Consider the following 23,634-nt stretch of genomic DNA (forward strand, 5'->3'; position numbering starts at 1 on the left):
TTGTGAACTTTACGTGTTGTATTTGTATTGAACTGCGACTTTGATAAGTGTTGTAATTGTTTAGATTGCTACTATTATATGTGTTTTGTTGTGTTAGATACTATTGTGATGCATTTGTGTTGTTATGAGTAGTTATATTGTCTTTATAGTAGTAATTGAGTTAACAATATTGTTTAGTGTATTTTGTTGGTTTGTGTAGAACTTAATCCAAAGAGATAGTAGGAAGGTTTAGAATATTACTAAAATTCACTTAAGAACTTCATGTTTAAATTTTCAATTTACTACCATGTATTTTCTTTATGTTGCAGTTATGAATTTATGTTAGTGCGTTTATTTGCTTTTATGTTATCCTCCACCACATAAAAGTCTAATGAATCTCATATATGTTAAAGTTAAATTAAAATTTGATCAATTAATTTTTACTCATGTTTTTAATTTTTGTACTCGTATATTTAGGGTATGAAAAATTCTTGTAAGCATGTTATTTTTAGTTTTCATTCCTGTCTATCGGAGGGATGAAAAATAATTTTCAAAACTTGAATTTTATTTGTTCTCAAATGTGCTACAAATAAATATGATTTTGATAATGTGCTACAAATAAATTTGATTTTGATTGGAATATGAAGTTATATTATATGAAGTTATATTAGGGAAGTAAAATTTTAGAATATAAAAATGAGTAATAAAATTTAGTTGAAACGTACAGTATTAAAGAAAATTTAAAGTTAAATTTTTTTAGTGTAAAAAGGATAAATATTGTGTAACAATCTTTAGTAGTAGAAGTTGTATTTTTGAAAGATGTAGAATGATTAGACTTTTATTTTTAAAACTTAAATTTTTTTTATTAAAAATAACTTTCAAAAATAACTTTCAAAACTATTATTATAAAATAACTTTCAAAACTATTATTATATTTTTAAGTAAAGAATAGATATCAAACAATTGCTTTAGGAAAAAGGGAGTGTAATTCAAAACCATTAAAAGTCTACCCAAATATAGTAATTCTCACCTGAAAAGAAAAAGAAAAAGAAAAAGAAAAAGAAAAAGAAAAAGAAAAGTAAAGTTGAAAAATGGAGAAGAAGCTTGAGGATTAGTACCTAATTAAAAATTGGTTCCACATTTTAAAGTATAAGAGTTAAGAACTCTTAAGCTTAATGATATAATATAGTAAGTATAATTATTCTTAATAAAAATTTTTAAATGGAGAAGATAGAATGCCTAAACCCTATATTTGAAGAATTTACAAGTATTTCTGAACTAAATAGGAACTCAAAATTTCAGACTTCTTTTACATTAAAGATTTCTAAACTCTAAGCTAGACTCATTTACTAAAATTTTCTCTAAATTGGACTACTATATTTCTAGATCAAAATTTTAGAATATCCTTAAAAAAACTCATTTACATAATTTACTTATTTTGGCTTTGCAATATTGGAGTGTCACTTGAGGGCAAGTAACATTTTAAGTTTAGGAATTTTGATACATCTAAAATATATAGCATTTATGTACACATTTTTATACCTATTTTTTAAAATATTACGTTTTAATTGAAAGTATTTGTGTGTTTTTCTTTCCGATACAATTAAATGGATGAAAAATGAAGAAATAAGTGAAAAATGATCAAATTTAGAACAAAAATGAAAAATGTGTGCAAAAGAATTGTGGCGCCTAATCCCAGGACTGGTGCTTAAGCGTCAGGATAACAAAGAAAGCCGTGCCTACGTGCTAAAGACCTCGCACGTACGCGGCAAAAGTAGTTATTTGATGATTCAATGAATTTGGACAAATTTTTGAAAGGGTATTTGAAGCAACTTTTGGTGAAAACATGGTTTATGGTTAATGAACAAGAAAATGTATTCAAATAGCTATTGAAATGAGGCAACTATTGAAAGATTCATTGAATGTGGACACATTTTTTAAGAGACACCAAAACACATTTTGAAAAATTATAAAAGAAGACTTTGATTGAATGAAGAGGAGACTCAATTAGCCGCCGCCGCCCCCTCTCCTAGACACTTCTTTCTACCACTCTTCTAATAGATTCATTAATAGATTAATTAGGATACCTTTAGAGAGAAGAAATGGAGCAATTGTAGTGTGTTAGTAGAGAATATTGTAAGAGAAAGGAAGAGGAGATTCAAAGAAACTTCAAGAGTTTGATAGAGAGAAATTTGAGATAAGCTTTTATCTTTGTGACTACATTTCGTTTTAATTTAGACTTCTTGTGTGTTTGCATGATTTCTACTTTTAAACTTAATTGTTGTGTTTTTTCCATAAATTCTTCCATAAATTCTGAGTCTTTTTTCTTAAAATGAAAAGTAGATAAATGTTGAATGGAAGTTATGTGAAGTAATAAATGTTGGATGGAAGTTATGTGAAGTATAGATCTTTAATGTCAGAATAAGTTGTGATGATTTAATTCGTGTACTTCATTTATATCTTGATTTAGCCAATCAAAATGATAATATCTGTTGTGAGAACATGTAAGATCTGACATGGTATTGTCTCAGTAAACTAATGGTAAGAATCACATGAAATTGTATGGATAAGAATGTAATTCATATGGTTGAGTGCAAATAAATGGATAACTAAACTTTGAAGGGTGTAGAGTTAGAGGACTTCAGAGTGATGGACTAAAATCCCAATTTTGGTATATTGTTTTAGGTTTTGATACGAGATATTAGCCCTCATGTGGAGGGAGAAAAAAAAACTATAGAGTGAGAGCTAATATCTTCTCTACCTAGCCAGTTTTCAAGACTATTCAAACTTTAAATTAGTCAATATTCTTTATAGCATCTCCAGTAAGGGAAAGAATAATATTACTCCTATTTGAATACTTCCACAAGAGAATTCATATACTTGTTACTGATTCATGATAAGAAAAAAAATATTTTATTTATATTGTTTTGATCTTACAAAAATCTAATTAAATTTAGTTAGTTGTTTACTTTATTTTCAATTATCAAAAAATTATCAAAAAGAATCGAACTTTCATTTCTATTATAAACATCTATAATTTGAGTAAGAATATTTTTCAAAGTAGAGTTTGTTATCTAATTTCTTCTTAAAAATTTTTCTTAAAAATTTGTAGTGCTACATGTGGGTTCGATATTTGGGGTTTAATCAAAAGTCTTATATTACTTGATAACGATACGTATACTTGCGTAGTATTCTAATATTTAAATATAATAGTTGCACTCTTATTTGTTTCGGAGTCAAGTTTATTGCGTCGTTGTAAAGAAAGAAATATAAATAATGAAAACTAAGAATATAATCACATACTTCGTAGTACTGTCGTAAAAGTCGGGATCAATACACCTTCCCAAATTCACTTGCAACATAGTTTTGCATTAACTCCCGGCGGAAAGAAATATGCAAAGAAACCCATGAGTCTAGTATCCAGTAGTCAACGGAGTTGCAAACTGCAAGCAATAGTGCATCCTGCACTTCTTCAGTTACAGCATTAGCACTGACGTTCTCTGTCTTCATAGGTTTTTTGCAGTTATTCTTTATGTTTTTGTGCTTTGATATTGATCTTCCACTGTTTGAGTTCTTGTCCTATGATCTCCCTCTGGAATCAACATTCAGTGTCAAACTCAAAACCAAGGTCTCGCCAGAATCTTTCCTGCTCACCTCCCCAGTCAAATTAAATCACGAATATCATCATATTTCAGCTTAGATTTACCTGTAAAATTGTTAACTGTCATCCTCATAGCTTCTCAGTTATTTGACAATGAAACCAGCAAAATCAACGCACGTATCTTATCGTCAAATTTGATTTCGACAAACGACAATTGATTTGTGCTAGTATTAAAGTCATTCAGATGTTGTACAACAGACATACCCTCCATTATCTTCAAATTGAATAATTTTTTCATCAGACGCACCTTGTTATTTGTCGACGGCTTTTCATACATACCTGAACGAACCGCCATGAGATCCAACAGATCTCGACAAGATCAATCGAATAACCCCCAAGACCTGTCGATCCAACAGATTTCAATTGGCCTCATCCATCTTTTCCGATCGTTTTCCCAGTAACAGAAAATGAAGATTTTTTTCCATAGAGATAGTCTTCTATCTGCATCTTCCAGTAACTAAAATCTATGTCGTCGAACTTATCGATCCCCGAAACCTTCACTTCGTCGTCTTTGGCCATCGTTCTTCTTTGGATCCGAAACCACGGCTTTGATACCAAATGTTATGTAAAAAATGTGACGAGAATCAAGCGAAAAAACTGGATTGAGAAAAATTGGCAAATCAAAATAACACGGATTTACGTGGTTCGACAAATTGCTTATATTCACGGAGTTGCAGAGGATTTTATTTCTTCAAAGAATACACCCATCGATCACCTCGACGATTACAAGAAAGCTCTCACTCTCTTCTCTCTCCTCTCCTTCAACCTCTCTCCTCCTTTATCCGCGAGCCACTGAAGAAGAAAGAATAGCAGGGAAGAGAGAAGTCCTCACTGCAAGCAAATCTCAGAAGAGACGGAGGAAGAACTTGGAACCTTACAATTCCTTTTTTCTTCGTTGTGAGCCAATGTCTTGTATAGAATTACGGAGATGAGAGCAATCACTATTTAATCCAATTTCTTCTGCAAGCATTTATTGGTGGCGTGCAAACATTTAATGGTGGCGTGCAAGCATTTAATTTCTACAAGTGGACCTGGGCTCCACTAAACCTAACAAGATCCTATCTAAAGCCTTGTAGACGTAGGCTATTATTTTAGCTCAACCATTTAAATCTTATTGCTAAATCAAAACTTACTTTGATCAATTGTACATTGATTTTTTTGTACAATCATATAGCAAGTAATTTATTTATTTTATGATGCTTTAGGATTCAATTTTTTGTGAGGTTTCTGTCGGGGCAGTAGTGGCTGTCTCTAAGTTTTTACTTCTAGGATTATATCCAAAGGCAAGTGGTGCTCCGACTTTTATCTAATTCCGATATAATGATTCTCCTCCAAGTGTAAGTGGTGCTTCGGTTTTATCTCGCTCCCAATGTGATATTTATCTTTGACTTTCTCATCCTCCGTACTCCTCCCCTCCGACTTGTAGTCGCTTTCCCAGAAACTCCACTTCCCCCTCTCCTTGCTGCCAGCACCTCTTAACCCTCCTTTCTCGCTGCACCCGCACAGGACAGCACTCTTGTTGGTCTGTAGTCCCCAACCCATTCTTAGTTGCCCCTTGCTATCCCAACGCTCCGCTTCGCACCCGCCATTGTTGTTCCAAGCCTTCTGCCTCGTTGCCATCACACTTCCAGCCCCTCTTTCACCGTTTCACAACCCATTCTTAGTTGCCCCTCGCTATCCCAACGCTCCGCTTCGCACCAGCCATTGTTGTTCCAAGCCTTCTGCCTCATTGCCATCACACTTCCAGCCCCTCTTTCACCGTTTCCAGCAACCTCACAGCCCTACTCATATCCTAATGTCAGTTATGTTGTGTTGTTGTATTTCCCATTTCAATGTGTATTTGATTGGAATAGTCTATTTAGTTTTTTAAGTAATATTCTTCGTGTTCATATTATTCATTCCTATCCTAAATTTTACAGCATCCAACAATACCTAACCCAATCTCCACACAAAAATCCTTCCCTTTACTGATTTTTTTAACCGGCCACCCAAACATTTTCTTTCCCACCCAACGTCATCCCAATACACCCTCTTCCATCTGCCCGAACCCAAACTCCAACCACGCCATCAAAGAGACAATTATCAGAGGCTTGTTTAGGAAGAAATACCATAATGTCGCTTATTAGAAATCTGCAAAGAGATGTCTGGAAACTTTCAATTGAAGATGTGCGGGGGGAAATCCTCCAACTGTAATAGAGACTTACTGCTTTCAAGCAGAGGAAATCAGGAAGTGTCACTTGTATCCTCAATTCAGAGAAGAAAAATTAATACCTCGAAGACTTGGCATAAAATATCAGAGAATCTAGGATTTTGAAGAAAAGTGGATTTGTCATATTTTGACGGTCACATGGATCCGGACGTGCTCATCGAGTGCCTCTGAAGAGTTGAATGTATCTTTGAGTATCAGGATGTCACACCAGACGAAATGGTGAAACTAACCGCCCACAAGTTAAGGAAGAGTGTGCATTTTTTTGGTGGAAGAACTTGAAGATTCTTCGACATCGAGAAGGAATGAGTAAAATAACGACCTGATCAAAGATGAAATGAGAGATGCAGCGACAGTACCTACCAGTTCTTTACAGACAAGATATTCAGACCTTAGCTTCAAAAGTGGAAAGACAACATCACTGGATGAGCGTCACATCTCACAGACAAAGTTCAACCCCAACATCAGCAACTCGAGTGCACCGAGGAAAACATAGAAGCCGACCCCACTTAACGAGAAACTAGTTCAAAATGGAGAACCGGTGAAGCCAACCAACAATCCCAAATCCATCCCCGTCCGAACGTGCATCAAGTGCCACGGTTTTAGGTGCAATGCATCAGATTGCCTAAACAAAAGTATGGTCTATTTTACAGAGCAAAGAGAGAATGAAGAAATGAACAATGACACAGAAGACATTGAAGAAGATGAAGATACAGAGTACCAAATTACAACTGGTGATGAAGAAAATCACGTAGCTCATTCTGAGCCCATGAGAGATACTGTTAGCATAATTAAAATTGGTAGTCCAGAACATTCCTAAGTCCGAGGAACAAACACCAGACATGGCAACACCAAATGAGAGAAATTAAAATTTTCAAATATATAATTTACTTCCTGAGTTGCCCCTACTGTGGGAAGTTCACCATGTTAGAAATGAGACTTTTTTGTGCTATTGTTGAAATACTATAGGAGTCATTTGGGTAGGAAAATCAGTTCAACAGTGTACTAACTGACAGATGAACAAACATGATGGATAAAACACGGCGTTGGAAATTGTCTTAGGAGCTTGGTGGGAGACAATCATGCAATGGGATCCAAGTCCTGCCAGAAAAAAAGAAGAGACCCATCCTGAACGGTTATACTTCAGTGCAGTCCAGTCCGTCAAATTTCATCCCAGAGTTGATTGCTTCTTACTTGTTTATAAAACGAGTAAGAGTGAAAGCAGTCAATTACGTATTTAATGGCTCGGAGTTTGGTTCGTGAGGACACCACCCACATGCAGTTCTAGTTTTGATTGTGCCAAAAGGGAAAGAATACATTCTATCATGATGTGTTTTGGAACGACAGTCACTTTTAATGTGGCCACCTAATGTCATACTACAAGGACAATAAAATTTCGATGGATGAGGTCGAAGCTCCCCCAATCCAGAGAGACTAATGTGGATGCTCCCCTGAGACAGTACACAGTAGGAGACGGGAGAGCTTGTTATCCTAAATTAAAGTTTCGGTTCAGTTTAGCAGTTCCAGGGGCGTGTCGGCCCTAGCCTTCATAGTATTTGCCACCCAACTGATGGGGACCTAGTCCTAAATTATCTTAGGTTATATATTTGTTTTCTGATGTCTTAGGGTTCAATTTTTTTTGTAAGTTTTCTGTTGGGACAGCAGTCAGCATCTCCAAGTTTCCCTTCTAGGGGGGTTGTATATAAGGGCGAGTGCTCATAATACGTTCTGAGGTGGTTATTCTTCTTCAAAGGTTGAGTAGTGTTTCAGTTGTATTTCGCTCCTGAGGTGGTATTCATTCTCAACTTTCACATTCAAATGCACTTTTTTGGAGGACAATTTAACTTTAAATAACACTGAAAAAAGAATATTTGTCGATGTGAGATTAAATGAAAAAGACAGAGCGAGCAATGTTGGAAAAAATTGAAACATTAGACAGAAGCAAGACGCAGGATAGGCAAGCAGGTAGGGTTGCAATCGAGTCGAGATGAGTATGCTATTGCATGAATTTGGCTTTGTTGAATTATAAGTTGTTCGTGTTCAGTTCAAGCCTGAGACAAGCTTTAATATATATGTTCATACTTGGCTTAAAATTTTTTTATGTTCATACTTAATTTGTACTAGGCTTGTTTATACTGACTGAAAAATTAAAAAATTTGAATAAGTATTTAATTTTTATTATAAAATTAGTAAACAAGTTAAAATTTTGAATGACTATTTGATTTTTATATAATATTATTAATAAATGATTTTACAGATATAATTAAATAAGCAAGTGGATTGATTTAAAACATCTAACTATTTTATACCAAATAAATAAAATAATAGATAAGTTACAAGTATTTTTTTCTTGCAATCAAATAACACATAAATAAGTACCAAAAAACTAGTTCATTAGTTCATTAAAATAAAAAATAAACAAATTATATCAAATGTATGTGCATATTAATATTAAATTATAAAATATTATTATTAATAAGTTTTAATTAATCAAATTTTATTTAAATAATATATCATATAACTATAAAGCATTTTAAAAGTTAGTTTTTAAACAACAAACGAGTTTGTTCATAAACATTAACAAGTGAGTTAAACTATGTTCAAAATTGGTTCTTTTAAGCTTCGAATTTTTAAAAATTGTTCAACCTTATTTATTTACTAATTTGTACAAACATGATCGAGTACTAATCGAGTCGAGTTGGAGTTGTTCATATGTTAATCAAGTGCATTTGTTCATTTACAACTCTACAAGCAAGCAGCAGGGAATTGAAAAGAGCAAAAAAATTTTAGGGCCATTTAAATACGTACCACCCAATTCTTATGTAATAACATTAGTGGTGCCAAAAATTGTCCCGACACGCCAACGCGACTCAAACTCGACTCAAGAAATCCAGGTTAGGGCTGACCCGAATATTTTTCGGGTTAGGTTCGGGTTGAATCCAAAAACCCAAATATGACCCAAATAAACGCGAAAGTTCGGATTGGGTTCGATTTAACGGGTCAAGCTCAGATTTGGGTCGAATTTGCACTTTAGTTTTTGATTCATTTATTATTCGGGTTGGGGTTGGGTTGACTTTATCCGGAACATGTCATTTTCGGATCATACCCGAATCCAACTCGCTAACCCGAATTGACACCCCTAATTTACATTATGCACGGGGTGGCACTGTGGAGCAAGTGGGCGTGATTCCGAAAATTTTTGTTAGCATTTATGTACATTGAACCCAATTCTTATGCATTTCTATTAGAAATTATTGTCCTTTTTGGTTATTTACTATTTGGTGTATTCCTATTTTGTCTTTCCATTTATAGTTGAAGTGTTATTAGGTAGAGATTTGAGTACAATTTTTTTTTAGAATCGTTGTATGTTGTATTTATACCCCTTTGAATAACAATAATATTATCTTGCTCAATTCACTAAACCTAAATAGTATTAGAGCAAGTGATCCTACCCTAACCGGCTGGAAAACCTTCCTTGTAGAGCCCTCTGCCGGAAAAACTGCAGCCCTCATGTGAGATTTCCAGCCTTCACCCAAGAGAGTTACCCGCAGCCTTCGCCATTTAGAATTCCCTACATCCTTCACCCGTGAGACTTCTCCCGCAATATTTCCCTGCAGGCTTCATCCGTGAGAGTTCCCTACAGCCTTTACCCATGATATTTCTCTGTAGCCTTCACCCATGAGACTTTTCACGTGAATTTTGCAGGTCCCTTTGTTGGCGTGAATTTTTCAATCGCCGGTCTCCCGTGAGGCCCTTTCCGCCATAATTTTTTTTTTTCCTGCAGCCCCTCCCGTGAGGCTCCTTCCCCTGCAGATTTTCAACCGCCAGTCTCACTCCTGCCGGCCAGATCTCCTTTCAGAACAGCAGATCTCTCCCCAGCAAACCCTCCTGCCGCTAGACCTCCCTCCTATCGGCTGGAATCTTCCCTGCATGCCCTATTTTGTTTTCAACTGTGTAGGGGAGCTTCTACAGCTATATCCCAACACCCAAACCTCACCTTTGGCTCCGTTGGAGTCATGGAGGATTCCTCCACTACTAAGCTTTTATTCGACGATGGCCTTGAGTACACTGGAGGATCGGCACCTACCTAAATCCCTCCGCATACCGGAGAATATGACAACCCCATGAATTTCTTGATTACCACTTACAAAATTAACGACTCGAATTTCCTCTAATGGCCTCAGATTATTTCGTTGTTCGTCAAATGTCAGAATAAATTTGGCCACCTCACAGGAACGATTTGTGAACCTTCAAAGACTAGCCTAGCATATGTAGCATGGAAAGTGGAGAACTCCATGTTTATGTCATGGCTAATTAATTCCATGGAGACCTTGATTGGTCATTCATACTTTTCTTTCGTCTACCAGTGCCCTATAAATTGTCATTCGAGATATATACTCAGGCTTAAGTAATTTTGGACAACTCTATGAAGCTTCTAATAAGATCCGTGAGGCAAAACAAGAATCGAATATGATGACAAAATACTACAACTACTTGGTTATCTTGTGGATGGATTGTGACATCTACTATGACTACACTGAGACTCTCCAGCGGATCTTGCGCTCTTCCAAAAAATTCTAGAAAAGGATCATGTGTTCCAATTTCTAGCAAGCATTAACAAGGCTCTCAACGAACTCTGCGGCCATATACTTGGTCGTGATCATCTCCCTTCAACCTAAGCAGCATTCACTAAGGTCCGCCGCGAAGAAGCCAAAGACTTGTCTTGATCTACAACTCCACTAATTCAGCTGAGTCTTCAGCCTTGGTCTTCAAGACTCCAACATTGCTCTACACTCTGCTACATCGTCGCATGTCAATCACTCCGCATGTGATTTTTGCCACAAATCATATCATACCCATGACAAGTGTTGGAAGCTCAACGGGAAACTAACAATAATCTTCAACCAAATCTTTCGTTGTAAAGGTCTCACTATGACCACAGAATTCAACTTGGACAATCACCGAATCTCCAGACTCCATCAAGGGTCATATGGAACACTTAATTAAGCTAATTAGATCTAGTCAGATCTCCGGCCCGTCAACCTCTCATATTCACAAGATAACATTTCTATGGCACTCACAGGTTTTGCTTCTTCTAGTCTGTGGATTATCGATTCAGGTGTCACGAACCACATGACCATGTGCTCTTAATTCTTCTCGACATATTCTCCGTGCTTTAGAATATACTATTAAAATTATCGACTGCTCCTGTAATTCTATTACAGGTAAAGGATCGGTTAAACTAACAATCGGACTGACTCTAGGATCTGTGTTACACATACCTTTGCTTAAGTAACCACTTGTTGGTCAGTAAATTGACATATGACCTTGATTGCTTTGTTCATTTCTCTCCTAATGTTTATGTCTTTCAGGATCTTCGTTTGGGGAGGATGATTGCAAATACGGGTAATTGAGCTTTACTTATTCCAAGATAATGGCATTGATGATGCAGGCACTCAACGTCGTAGTTGTAGTTTTTCCCTTTCTACTGCTTGTCCAATTATGTTTTTCGATTATCGCTTAAATCATCCCAGTTTTCATTATTTAAAACAATTATACCCTCTGATGTTTACGAATAATAATTCATCTAACTTTAAATGTGAAATTTGTCATTTAGCTAAACATCATCGTGTATCATGTCCACCCCACCATCACACTCCTTCCTCTCGATTTTCACTGATTCATAGTGATTTATGGGGGGACTCTCTCAGATAGCAAGCTACACCAATAACTCATGATTCTTTACTTAATTGATGGACAAATCTGAAGTTGTTATCACCTACAAAATTGTTCATTCCTTCATTTTGACGCAATTCAAAATCTCCATTCAAGTCCTTTGGACCAACAATAGCCACAAATACTTTAAGTCTAATTTTGGAGAATTATTGATGAGTAAGGGCATCCACCATCACAACTCCAGTATGAATACCCTCAACAATATGGGGTAATCAAACGAAAAAAACTAACACCTTCTCGAAATGACTCGTTCCATTATATTTCAAACTATTGTCCTTATAAATGATTGATGTCGTCCATACCAACCTATCTCATTAACATAGTTCCCACAAAAATCCACAACTTTCGGACCTCGATATCTGTCTTGATGACGTGTTTTCCTACCAATCGGTTCTTCTCCGCATTATTTGTCAAAATATTGGGGTGCACGGCCTTTGTTCAGAACACTACCCCGACTCAAAGGAAACTTGATCCCCGCTCGATTAAGTGTGTTCCTTAGCTATTCAACCACTCAAAAATGTTATAGGTGTTATGATCCTACCTCAAGTAAAATTTATGTGAGTGATTATATCTCCTTTTTTTGAAAATAATCCTTACTTACCCTAACATTGTCTCAAGTGAAGGGAGTTAGATTTTTTGGACACTGTTCCTTTTCTGACTCCGTTGGATATTCTACCTACTCCTACAGCCACTATGTCTGAGGAACTCTGAGTCCCACTGGATCCATCACCAATCAGACCAACATCACCTCCATCCCCTCTATGTGTCTAAACTTAACGTACGAAACCCACGGCCGAGACTCATCCCAATGCCCCTACACTTGAGCCCGCTCCCCCTCTAGAGGTCTAGGAATCCATTCCGGCCAATATCCCTGGAACGATGCCTCTCTTAACTAACAGGCATGAACTCTTTATTCCATGACACAATACGTCTCATTCCACAGCTTATCTTCAACCTACAAAATCTTGCCACTTCCTTGACGGATAGTTGTCTACTTTCCACTATTAAGGCAATATAGGTCGAACCAACTTGGAAGTCTGCAGTCATGGACGAGAAGACTGTCCTTCAGCGCAACCATAAATGGGATGTTGTCGAGCTTCCTCAAGGAAAGAAAGATGTGGGTAGCAGGTGGATTTTCAGCACCAAACTTAACTCTGCTGGATCCTTTGAACACAACAAGGCACGGTTGGTAGTCAAAGGCTATTAACAAGCCCATGGAGTTGATTATGAAGAGACATTTGATTCGATAGCTAAACTAAATACTATTCGGGTTTTGTTATCTCTTGTCGTTAATGTGGATTGGCCCTTACTCTGGTTGAACGTCAAGAATCTTTTCCTTACCGTCGATCTCACAGAAGAGATGTATATGTCTCTCCCATCGGGTTTTGACTCAACCTCTTCCCGTGAACAAGTGTGCTAACTGCGGATGTCGACTTATGGATTGTAACAATTCCTTCGAGCTTGGATGGACAAGTTTACACAAGTTGTTATGGGCCATGGTTTCTCGCAAACTTAATCTGATTACACAATGTTCTTCCGCCACTCAGCCGATGACCGTATTGTCATCCCCATTGTCTATGTCGATGACATCGTACTCACAAGCAATGATATGTCGGTCTTGGAATCTCTCAAAGCCATCATGGCATCATCTTTTGAGATGAAGGGCTTGGATTCTCTCCAACATTTCCAATGTATGAAAGTAGCTCGATCCACTCGGGGCATTAGCCTTTCCTAGCGCAAATATTTGATAGATTTATTAACTGAGATAAAGCTACTTCTGTGCAAACCGATAGTTGTTTCGATGGATCCCAATGAAAATTGGCAGATCTTCCCAATGTCGTTCAGGTGAACAAGACACACTACCAATGCATAGTGGGGAAACTCATTTATCTATCCCATATGCGCCAGGACATTTGTCATGTTGTTGGTATTGTCAATCAGTTCATGCATGAGCCCTACGAGCATCATCTCACTGCTTTTCCATCGAATCCTCCACTACTTAAAAGGTACATCGGGCTCAGGTTGTTTCTTTCGTCACACCTCTCGCTCTGTTGTAACTTATACAAACGCCGATGAGGTCGGGTCCGTACATGATCCATGATCGACCTCGGGTTATAACTCCTTCGTGTGGGGAAACTTTATCATGTGGAAAAGTAAAAAACATTTTGTTGTTGCCCGTAGCAGTGCTGAAGCCGAGCTTCATTCGATCTCCCTCAGGATATGTGAAGTCATCTGGTTGTGCATCATGCTCTGTGAGTTATGTACGTCACCCTCCATTCCATTGCAGTTGTTTCATGACAATAATACCGCCATCAACATTGCTTATAATCCAGTCCAACATAATCGTACCAAACATGTGGAGATTGGTCGTCATTTTTTCAAGGAGAAGCTTGATTCCAATGAAATTTGTATTCCCTTTGTCCCATCCACAGGCTAACTCACAAATATTCTCCCAAAAAATCTTCCTCGATCGTTGTTTGACTATCTCAAATCCAAGTTCAACAAGATTGACATCTATGCTTCAATATGAGAGGAAGTGTTAGAAATTATTATATTTCTTTTCCGGTTATTTACTATTTGGTGTATTTCCTATTTTATGTCATTCCATTTATTGTTGAGGAGTTAATAGGGAGATATTTGGGTATTATTTCTTTACTATTTTAGAATCATTGTATCTTTTATTTTTACCCCTTTCAATAGCAACAATGCATAATTTGTAAAAATTTTAGCAGCATTTACATGACATACCACCCAATTGTCATGTAGTTACATATCTGGCAACTAAATTTTGCTTTTTGCATTTATATAAATTAAATTTTTTATATCATATCAAAGATACCATTAATTTAACTTTTAAGTATTATTTATTTATTATTTAAATAATTAGAGCCGAACACAATCAAACAAAAATTTATTCGTGTTTGACTCGTTTATAAATCGAGCTAAAAAATTTTGTCTGTGTTCGGCTCATTTGTTTAACGAATGAATCGAATATGAGCTACTCAGCGAGTCGAACACAAGTAGTTCGCGAACGATGAGCTTTTTTGAGAGCCCTAGATGGGGCTAGAAGGCAAAATGCATCTGCAATCAAAATATAAGGAGCAATAAATAATTGAAAACAATAGCATGAAAGATCAAGTTATTTCTAAGAAAATTAACAGCATAATGGAAGATATCTAACCAATTATAAAAAAAATTTTATGGGAAAAAAAACAAAGCCAAACAGAGCTAAGGAAGGAGAATCCCTCTCTCACCATATCGCTAATTTCTGCATAAGTTCCTATCAAATTCTTCCTCTAGGGAAGATGAGCCTGATCTTTCATTCAATCCCACATTAACGCAGCCGCCACTATATCACAACTATTCAAGGAGAAATCAGTAAAAACCCTCGGTAGAAAATCCTAAGTTCACAAATCCAACACCAATAACTCTAAAACAATTTCCATTCTAGGAGTCTCACATGGTCCAGTTCAGTTACAGTAGTGTGAGGTTTGGGCTTTAGTTAGAAAATTAAAATATCACCCTTGAGGATTGGTATAATCCTAAGAATAAGAAACTTGAGTATTTAAACAATTATAAAGGGGCAAACTGACACGATGTAAGAAAGGTATGATAGCAGGTTTGCACGTCAAAGGATTTCCATGAGTGCATTCACAAAGTAATTGGCAATTTGCCATTACGCATGCAACTACAAAAGCAAGGGAAGAATCATATTTGAATGATTTAACTAGACCTATGTGCACGATAGCAGGTTTGCACATCAAAGCATGTCCATCAGTGAATTCACAAAGCAATTGGCAATTTGCCATTATGCATGCAACTTCAAAAGCAAAGGAAGAATCATATTTGAATGATCTAACTAGACCTATGTGCACGACTTTTTGGTTAATTACCATTTTCAGCATTCTCAAAAAATTTAAACTATTTCTCAAGTTGGATATGCAAAGGAATGGAACTGACCTGAAACGAACACGACGAAGTTCCCTGATGCCATTTGGAAAAGCACGAATTGTGATGTAAACACCAGGCACGTCCTCTTCAATCCATTCCCTTTCCAGATCGCTTGCATTGCTCACTGAGGATGACAACTCCCCAGAACGATCTGCATCATCTGGAGATGAACAAGTTCTCACTGATGCATCCATTGATGAGGTCTCTGTCTTAGCTCCGCTCATACTAGATAGCTTCGGCGTAGAAGCTAAGACACCTGAACCATAGCAATGTCGCTCACAATGATGGTGAAGAAGATGTTGGGAGTGGTGATGGCAGCTGGCTGAATGGTGCTCCAGTGAGTCTGAAGAAGAATAGAGCATGCAAGCAGCAATGCTATGGCTCATTGGCTGGTGGAAATTATGTGGAAAACGCTCCTTGCTCAGCGGAGGTGTCACTAGATTGTCTTCTATAGAATCCATCTTGGCACTCAAATGGAAAAAAGATAAATTAAGCCATTAAACAACCAAGGACCTGAGATTAGCTTTGACTGAAGCATACCTTATCTTCTGAGTGGGGAGGAGTTGGAAGAGCAACAACCTGGCGGTTAAACCCCTGCACATTATAGAGCTCCATGACCTTGTCATAGTTCTCACCCCACCATTGTTGGGCTTGCCTTTTGTTGAACATCTCTCGGCTATAGCAGTAAAAAGGAGTTAAGGAATAATGTAAAAATCAATCTTGAAACAGAAAACATGTAGGAATCAATGAGTCCTATGAGTATCATATAAATGCATGATTCAAGAAAGTGTGAGATTATTGAAAGTTTGTGCAAGAAAAAGAAAACTTAGGTACTTTCAGGATATTTTACAAAAAGAAAAGACTTCCAAGTATTTTAGGCGGACGTTCTGGTTCTAGAAAAAATCAATGCATTCATTAACTTTATATCTCTCCCAACTCTTCAAATTGCTTGCCCTTTTTTACATGGATTCAATTGCTTGTTTTCTGTATATAGGAGAAATTGCAAGACTAGAAATCTTTAGCTAATTTTAAAGTACATAAAAACTATGCTACAGAACATAGATTACATTAAAACCCAACAAAATCACACCCCAGTGCTCAGAAAGCTAATCTAGTTTAAAAAAAAAAAAAAAAAAAATCTAAAAATCCTAGATTCACAAGTCATATTAAGAATTCATCAACGAAAATCAGCTATAAGAATTTATTACTAAATCATACCGCAATGATAGACATATGCAAGTTCTTTTCCTATCATAATAATGTTAGATAAATTATAGAAGCTCAAGAACTTAGACATCAGTGTAAAATATTGTAACATGCTGACATCTATCACAATTACTTAGGATCAACAATATAAATTCTAATTTTTCATTTGTTTCTGATGAGTATTTAATAAAATATTAGCTCTATTTTACATTGATTTTTTCTCCCTTTTAAATTTTACTTTTAATCCACCCCTTTTAATTATTAATCCTTCCACATTAACTCTATCTATTCCCCATGTTGATGTCTCTTATACATGATACATGCCAAACCACCAAAAGTTTTTTCTCTATTACGTTATCTTCAAGATCAACCTGCTGACAATTATCAATTAATTGGGATCAACAATATAAATTCACATTTTTTATGTGTTCCTGATGAGTATACAATAAGATATTAGCTCTATTTTGTATTGATCTTTTTCTCCCTTTTTTAAATTTTACTTTTAATCCACCCCTTCTATTTACTAATTCTTCCACATTAAGTCTATATATTCCCCATATTGATGTATCTTATACATGTCAAACCACCCAAGTATTTTCTCTTTTACGTTATCTTCAAGATATGCCACTCCCAGTCTATCCATAATTTCTCAAACTCAGCTCTTATAATACACCTCAACATTCTCATTTCAACCACATCGAGCTATTAATGAATCTTTTACCACTCATATTCTTCATAATTGTGAAAGGGCCCATGCCCAAATTGTTACAACAACAGCAACAAGCCTTTATCCCACTAAGTGGGGTCGGCTACATGAATCCTTTTTCTCCATTGTGTCCTATTGAGTGTCATATTTTCATTTAATTCTAATAAATTAATATCATTTTTTATATAATATGCCCAAGTCTTTAAAGGTCTACCTTTGCCTTTCTTAACATAAGTCGAATTTAAAACATTTACTCTCCTAACCGGATCATCAGATGAACGACGTTTAATGTGACAAAACTATCTAAGACGACTCTCTCTGATTTTGTCCGCCACTGGAGCTACACCAACCCTATCACGAATGAATTCATTTCGCATTTTCTCTCTAAGTGTAAAGCCACTCATCCACATAAGCATTCTCATCTCGGTAACGCTTAACTTGATTTTATGCTTCTCTTTTAAAGGCCAACATTCTAAGCCATAATTTATTGCAGGTCTCACCGCCATCTCATAATTTTTTTCTTTTAGTCTAAGCGATACTTTTATATCACACAATAGACCCGATGCATTCCTCCACTTCAACCAACCAACTTGAATTCTACTAATAACAACTCAACCTATATCACCATCACTTTGAACAATAGACTCGAGATATCTAAAGCGTTCACACATTTTAATGATTTGATCGTCATAGTTACAACTTTGCCACTAGAGCTACTACTGCTACTACTAAAATTATATTCCATATATTCAGTTTTAGTTCTACTTAAATGAAGGACTTCAGACTCCAATGTAGACCTACATAACTCAAGTTTTTCCTAAACTCCTTCTCTAGTCTTATCCACAAGAGGAATATCATCAAGGAAAAGCATACACCAAGGTATAACCTCCTGCAAATTGTTAAAGCAGAAGATTATTTCTCTAAGGTCATAGAATCAAGCCACATCTTTTATGATTTATTACTCATCATTTCCCCACAAAAAAAAAATTTTATTCTCTATAATATAAAATTATAACCTACTGTACATGATTAAACAATTAAATACTATACTAGAAGGAAACTACAAAAATACACTAGAGAAAATTCTAGTTCAATCAGAAGTTCAAGGCAGATAGAATCTAAATTCTTGGATGGAGGGCTCACAAATGATCAAAGCACATCTTGGGCTACTTTTAAGAGTTATTTTCCTTTCATCCAATTAAACTTAGTTCATAACAGATTTCATTTTATCGAACTATTTCTAGTTAAATTCCAGGCAAGTTATTTTTCATGTAACTCATCCTTTCATAAATCATTACTATACTCATTTCTCACTCTATCCTTTGAAGTGTACCAACATTTTTCATGACATTTTCATTTCAAGCACATGGCATGATCTTATGAGCTCCTTTTTAGGAGTTTGGGCCAAAGGGAACCAATTTTGGGTTTAATACATTAGCCACTTGGTAATGGCTTCAATGGAATCTTCTGACTTCTAAAATCATCAAGTCCCTATGCCTATGAACAAAAAGAAATCCTCAAGAGAAGGCCAACCAATTCAATATGGAACAACCACACATTGGACATAAAATCTTTAGAGCTAGCTCCGCAGCAGCATTGTAGATATCTTAAATTCTCCTAATGTAGGTACTTGATGTTCTTGATTACCTATCTAAGAGCTGGTTTTACATATAGCTCAACATACCATTCATGTGTTTAATGTCCCCAAATTACCATCCACTTTTAAGTCTGTCAAACATGATAGCACGAGAATAATGACAATTTGAAGTTGATCCAGCTGAAGAAAAATGAATTATATGTTGAAAAAGTTTACAATTAAAAATTTATACATTTTGATATTGTTGAATATAAATACGCACTTAGATTAGCACATTTCCGTGAGCATAAACCTAAAATTGAGCAAAATGAAAAATCTAAATTTAAAATTGAATTTAAATATGAGATCAATCTTGAATCTAAACCTCGACTAGAAGCTAAATTTAAATTGAAAATGAATATTACAATTATAATTTAAATCTATTTTTTTATTGTGAGCTTGAACTTCGTACAGAAATTGAATTTAGTGCAGGCTATGAAACTAAAGTACAAATAAAAGTTGAGATTATTACTAAATATGAACTTGAGCTCCTACTGCAAATTGAGTCTTCTCATGGTGAAGCCTAAACCAATAATGTCTTTTAAAATTGATAAAGCAATTGAGAACTTTGAATATTTAACCTTCAGTGAAGTTTCAACTAAGATTATCCCAATAAATTAAAGTGAAATTACTTTTACTTTTAGTTCGTGATTCTTAGAGTCGCAAATTCATAAAAAGAAAATCAGGCAGAGAGTGATAATGCGTCAATATTTTAACCAATTTGTTAATAATGAATGCTTGGAAAAACTTTAAAATTCAAAACACTATCTATTTGATCAAATATTAAAGTTTATAATTCATTACAAGTCAAACTTAAATCATTTAGAATAGATTTCTTTAAAGAGGTTTTCCATCAATATGGGCATATCAAAAATGTGGGGTTTGCAAGTTTTCAACTTTTTTTAACAGGCTTCATCCTCAAAGACTTATATATGGATCTTTATTAGTAATCTTAAGATCGCATGTTAGTTTTTCAATATTTCCATAAGACATTTGCACCAAAAAAATAAATAAATAAATAAATCTTATCAATTATAACAATCATAACTCCAACTAATATAAACAGGAAACTATATAAAAGTTAAGGACATGGATTGGACCTTTTCCTAAGCAACTCCTAAGTGTGCCAAGGGCACTCCTAAGAAAGAGAGCCCCGATGGACGTAACCAAGAAAGGATAAAATCATATGATTAACTGAGAAAAATTTGCATCCGGTCATAGAAGAACTTATCTCACAATATGTGAGAAATATTGTTGCAAACAATTGCTCGGAAGTCTTGAGAACTTATTTTACCTTCTATAATTAACTCCTACGTAGAAAATTTCATTCTCTGAAAAAGTCATCAGACTTTTGTCATGTAAAACATAATCACTAAACTAAAATTGTCTCATTAGTTAAAGTGATTATAGAAAACTCAATTTTATCACATCGCCCACAAAAGAAGTGGATCTAGTAGCAATTGAGGCTGCAATAAAAGTACATGCTAATGTCAATGAACAAGTCTTCTCACTCAGCATCTCATTCCAAGAAAAATTAATCCTCATGAGATTCATTGTGGGACTTCATGAAGGTCTGCAAAGATAACTAAATCTTTTCAAGTGCATACTATTGTAGAGGCCAGCTTGAAATCCATAGCAATAGAAGACAAGAACAAAGCTAAGAACAAAGGCAGAAAGTTCTCTTGTTGCAGTGATTTTGGATAAATAAACCTGACAGACAATTTTTAGAAAGGAAAAATTGTTACAAGTTAGGTAACATTCAGAAGCGTGAGTTTTGAGCTGCATAAAAAAAGGGACATCCATGATGGATGCCAAGAAGAAACCATCACAGAAGGAAAGGAGATTGTATAAAGTGCAACAAGCAAATCAAAACAATAATATTAATGGTTATAAACAGCCGGGAGGTAAGAAATGAGCTCTTCAAGCTCAATGTAATGGTTCAAAACCATGTGGTGAAAACTTTTATGGATTCATTGATTCAACATTCGGGTTGCATATCACCCAACAACCAATGCTTTATTCTCCAGGGTAGCTCTATCAAAAAAGCTCATTATTTATGAAAATGTATTCGGCTCACTAAAAAGCCTATGTTTTATTTGTTCGTAAAGCAAGCAAGTCGAACAAAAAAAGATATTGAGGGCTTTTGTGATTTTGACTGGGTGAGTTATGCTGATGACGGGAGGTCATCAGGATATTGCACATTTGTAAGGGGCAATTTAGTCACTAGGAAGAGCAAGAAACAGCCGATAGTAGCAAGATCAACATGAGAGTTGGCGTTTAGGGTCATGACCTTATGAGTTACCGAGATGATGTGGCTGAGGGCCTTGTTGGTAGAGTTCAGGTGGACCAAAGAACTCAAATGAAGTTGTGGTGTGACAACAAGTCAGCGACCAGCATTAACCCAGTGCAACATGATAGAACCAACCATCTGGAGATTGATAGGTTCTTCATCGAGGAAAAGCTCCAAGTCAAGTAGCCACTGGAGAGCAAGTGGTTGATTGCCTCACCGAAGGACTTAGCTTTAGACTTTTCTAGGTTATGTGACAAAATGGGCTTAGTGAATATCTTTTGCCCATCTTGAGAGGGAGTGTTGAGATTTTTATCTAATGTAGGGTCCCATTTGTAGATAGTTGAAGTCTAGGGATTTATTTGTAAATGTTGCAACTTGTAAGACTCTATATAAGTCCGACATCAATGAAATAAAAGAAAATTTTTTGAGCAACTCTTTCTTTACCAGCTTAAAAGCCATAGATATGGAAGACAAGAACAAAGCTAAGAATAAAAGCAGAAAATTCTCTCAATGCAGTGATTTTGGATAAATAAACCTGACAAAGACAATTTTCATGGAAAAATTGTTACAAGTTAGGAACCATTCAAAAGCGTGAGTTCTGAGCTGCATAAAAGAAGGGCTCATCCATGAGTAAAGGAGATCGTAGAAAGTGCAACAAGCAAAACAGAACAATAATATTAATAGTTATAAACAGCGGCAAGCTAAGAAATGAGCTCTTAAAGCTTAATTTGATGGTTCAAAAGCATGTGGTGAAAACTTTTATGGATTCATTGATTCATCGTTAGGGTTGCTTATCACACAACAACCAATGCTTTATCCTCCAGGGTTGCTCTATCAAAAAAGCTCATTATTCATGAACATGCATTCGGCTCACTTAGTTTGTTCGTAAAGCAAACAAGCCGAACACAAAAAGAAAATTTTAGCTCATATACAAGAAGAAGAATAATAGAACTTTATTCTATTGTATCTGGTTCATTAATTGTTATTATAAAAAATATGTGTGAGATATTTTGATATATAATAAAATTGTACAAAGAACCAATGCCTATAATAACTAATACTTGTTAATGTTTCTATTTTATAAGTGACGCATGCTTGCATTCATTCAAAACCCTAGCATCCCAAGTACTCAACTTCACTGATGTCACCCTCACACCTCTCTTTGGGTCTCTGTCAAGAGTCGATCTGGCCTCTCTATCTTGTATATCTTCACTCTGGACTCTCTCGCCACTTTCAACTCTTGGTAATCATGGTACTTGCAGCTGTCATTGCTCACAATCATTGTATGTTAACCAATGTCACAATTCATGAGTCACGTGTCTCATCTCCATGCATTGAAACCCAAGCCAACCTCATCTCTTCTGTATAGTAAACATCTTAAGCTGAATTAGAGCCGAACACAAGCTCATTTTGAATAAAGCAAACAAAACGCAAGCATGATCCTCGTGATGCTACCGGGCACAAAAAATTTGAATAAGCAGCAGAAATATAGTTTACTCAGGATCAGCCATTTACACACCTACTCTAAAGTGGATTAAGGGTGACGTTCATTGTGTTGTTAAATGCCAATGCCGACTGAAGTTTTTTATTCTTTATTTTTAAGATGATCAGGATTTGTGTGCTATGATCTTATAGGATGTGTATGCAGTATATTTCAAAAGGAAGCATTAATTTTTTCTTCGGCCAAAATGAAAAAAATTCACCATCCTTGATAGCACTTTTCCATAAGAGTTGATGCAGCACCATACATTGATAATAGAAATTTAGTTCATGGCAACTCTAGCACTACCAACAGCACAACCAAATGCACTACCCCAATCACTCCAAGGACTATAAGAGAATGAAATAAGGCAAAGCAAGTTTAGCACTTTTAATCAATCTGCTCAATTCTCCACTTGATAAACCAGAGAAGAAAAGAAGCCTATAAGCAAAGTTTTCTCTCTTTCTAGAGAAAGATATAATGGTGATCATTCACAACAGTAACAAGAACTCAAATGGATGATCTATGATCCATGAGAATCTCAATATCCTTTAATTTTTTGATATTTTAGAACATTCAAAGCTGATTCTATGAGTAATCTAAGAGATTGTGAGCTCCAAAAATTTGACGCCTAGGCCTCACTTGAAATAATGAGAATGAGAGGAGAATTTACTTAAGGTTCTTGGTCAAATTTTCAGAAGGCAAATGAGAAGTAGATAAGGCATTACCCAAACATTTCACCCTTATTTTGTGAGAACTTTAAGATCCAGGATTTTAGGATTT

The 23,634-nt window shown here is 35.7% G+C and overlaps 1 protein-coding gene across 2 annotated transcripts in view; it reads right to left on the reverse strand.

Annotated features, from left to right (window-relative positions):
- LOC110022564 (protein Brevis radix-like 1) overlaps positions 1-23,634 on the reverse strand; it is a gene marked incomplete at its 5' end in the record, with an annotated part of 69,485 nt that overhangs the window by 19,395 nt on the left and 26,456 nt on the right. Inside the window, 2 exon segments of one of the 2 annotated variants that reach the window (XM_020721576.1) lie at positions 15,543-15,994; positions 16,074-16,209. In XM_020721576.1, the coding sequence (XP_020577235.1) occupies positions 15,543-15,994; positions 16,074-16,209 (588 nt within the window). 2 annotated transcript variants of the gene reach the window in all.

This window comes from Phalaenopsis equestris, unplaced genomic scaffold (assembly GCF_001263595.1).
Source record: "Phalaenopsis equestris unplaced genomic scaffold, ASM126359v1 Scaffold000197, whole genome shotgun sequence".
Lineage (NCBI taxonomy): Eukaryota > Viridiplantae > Streptophyta > Magnoliopsida > Asparagales > Orchidaceae > Phalaenopsis > Phalaenopsis equestris.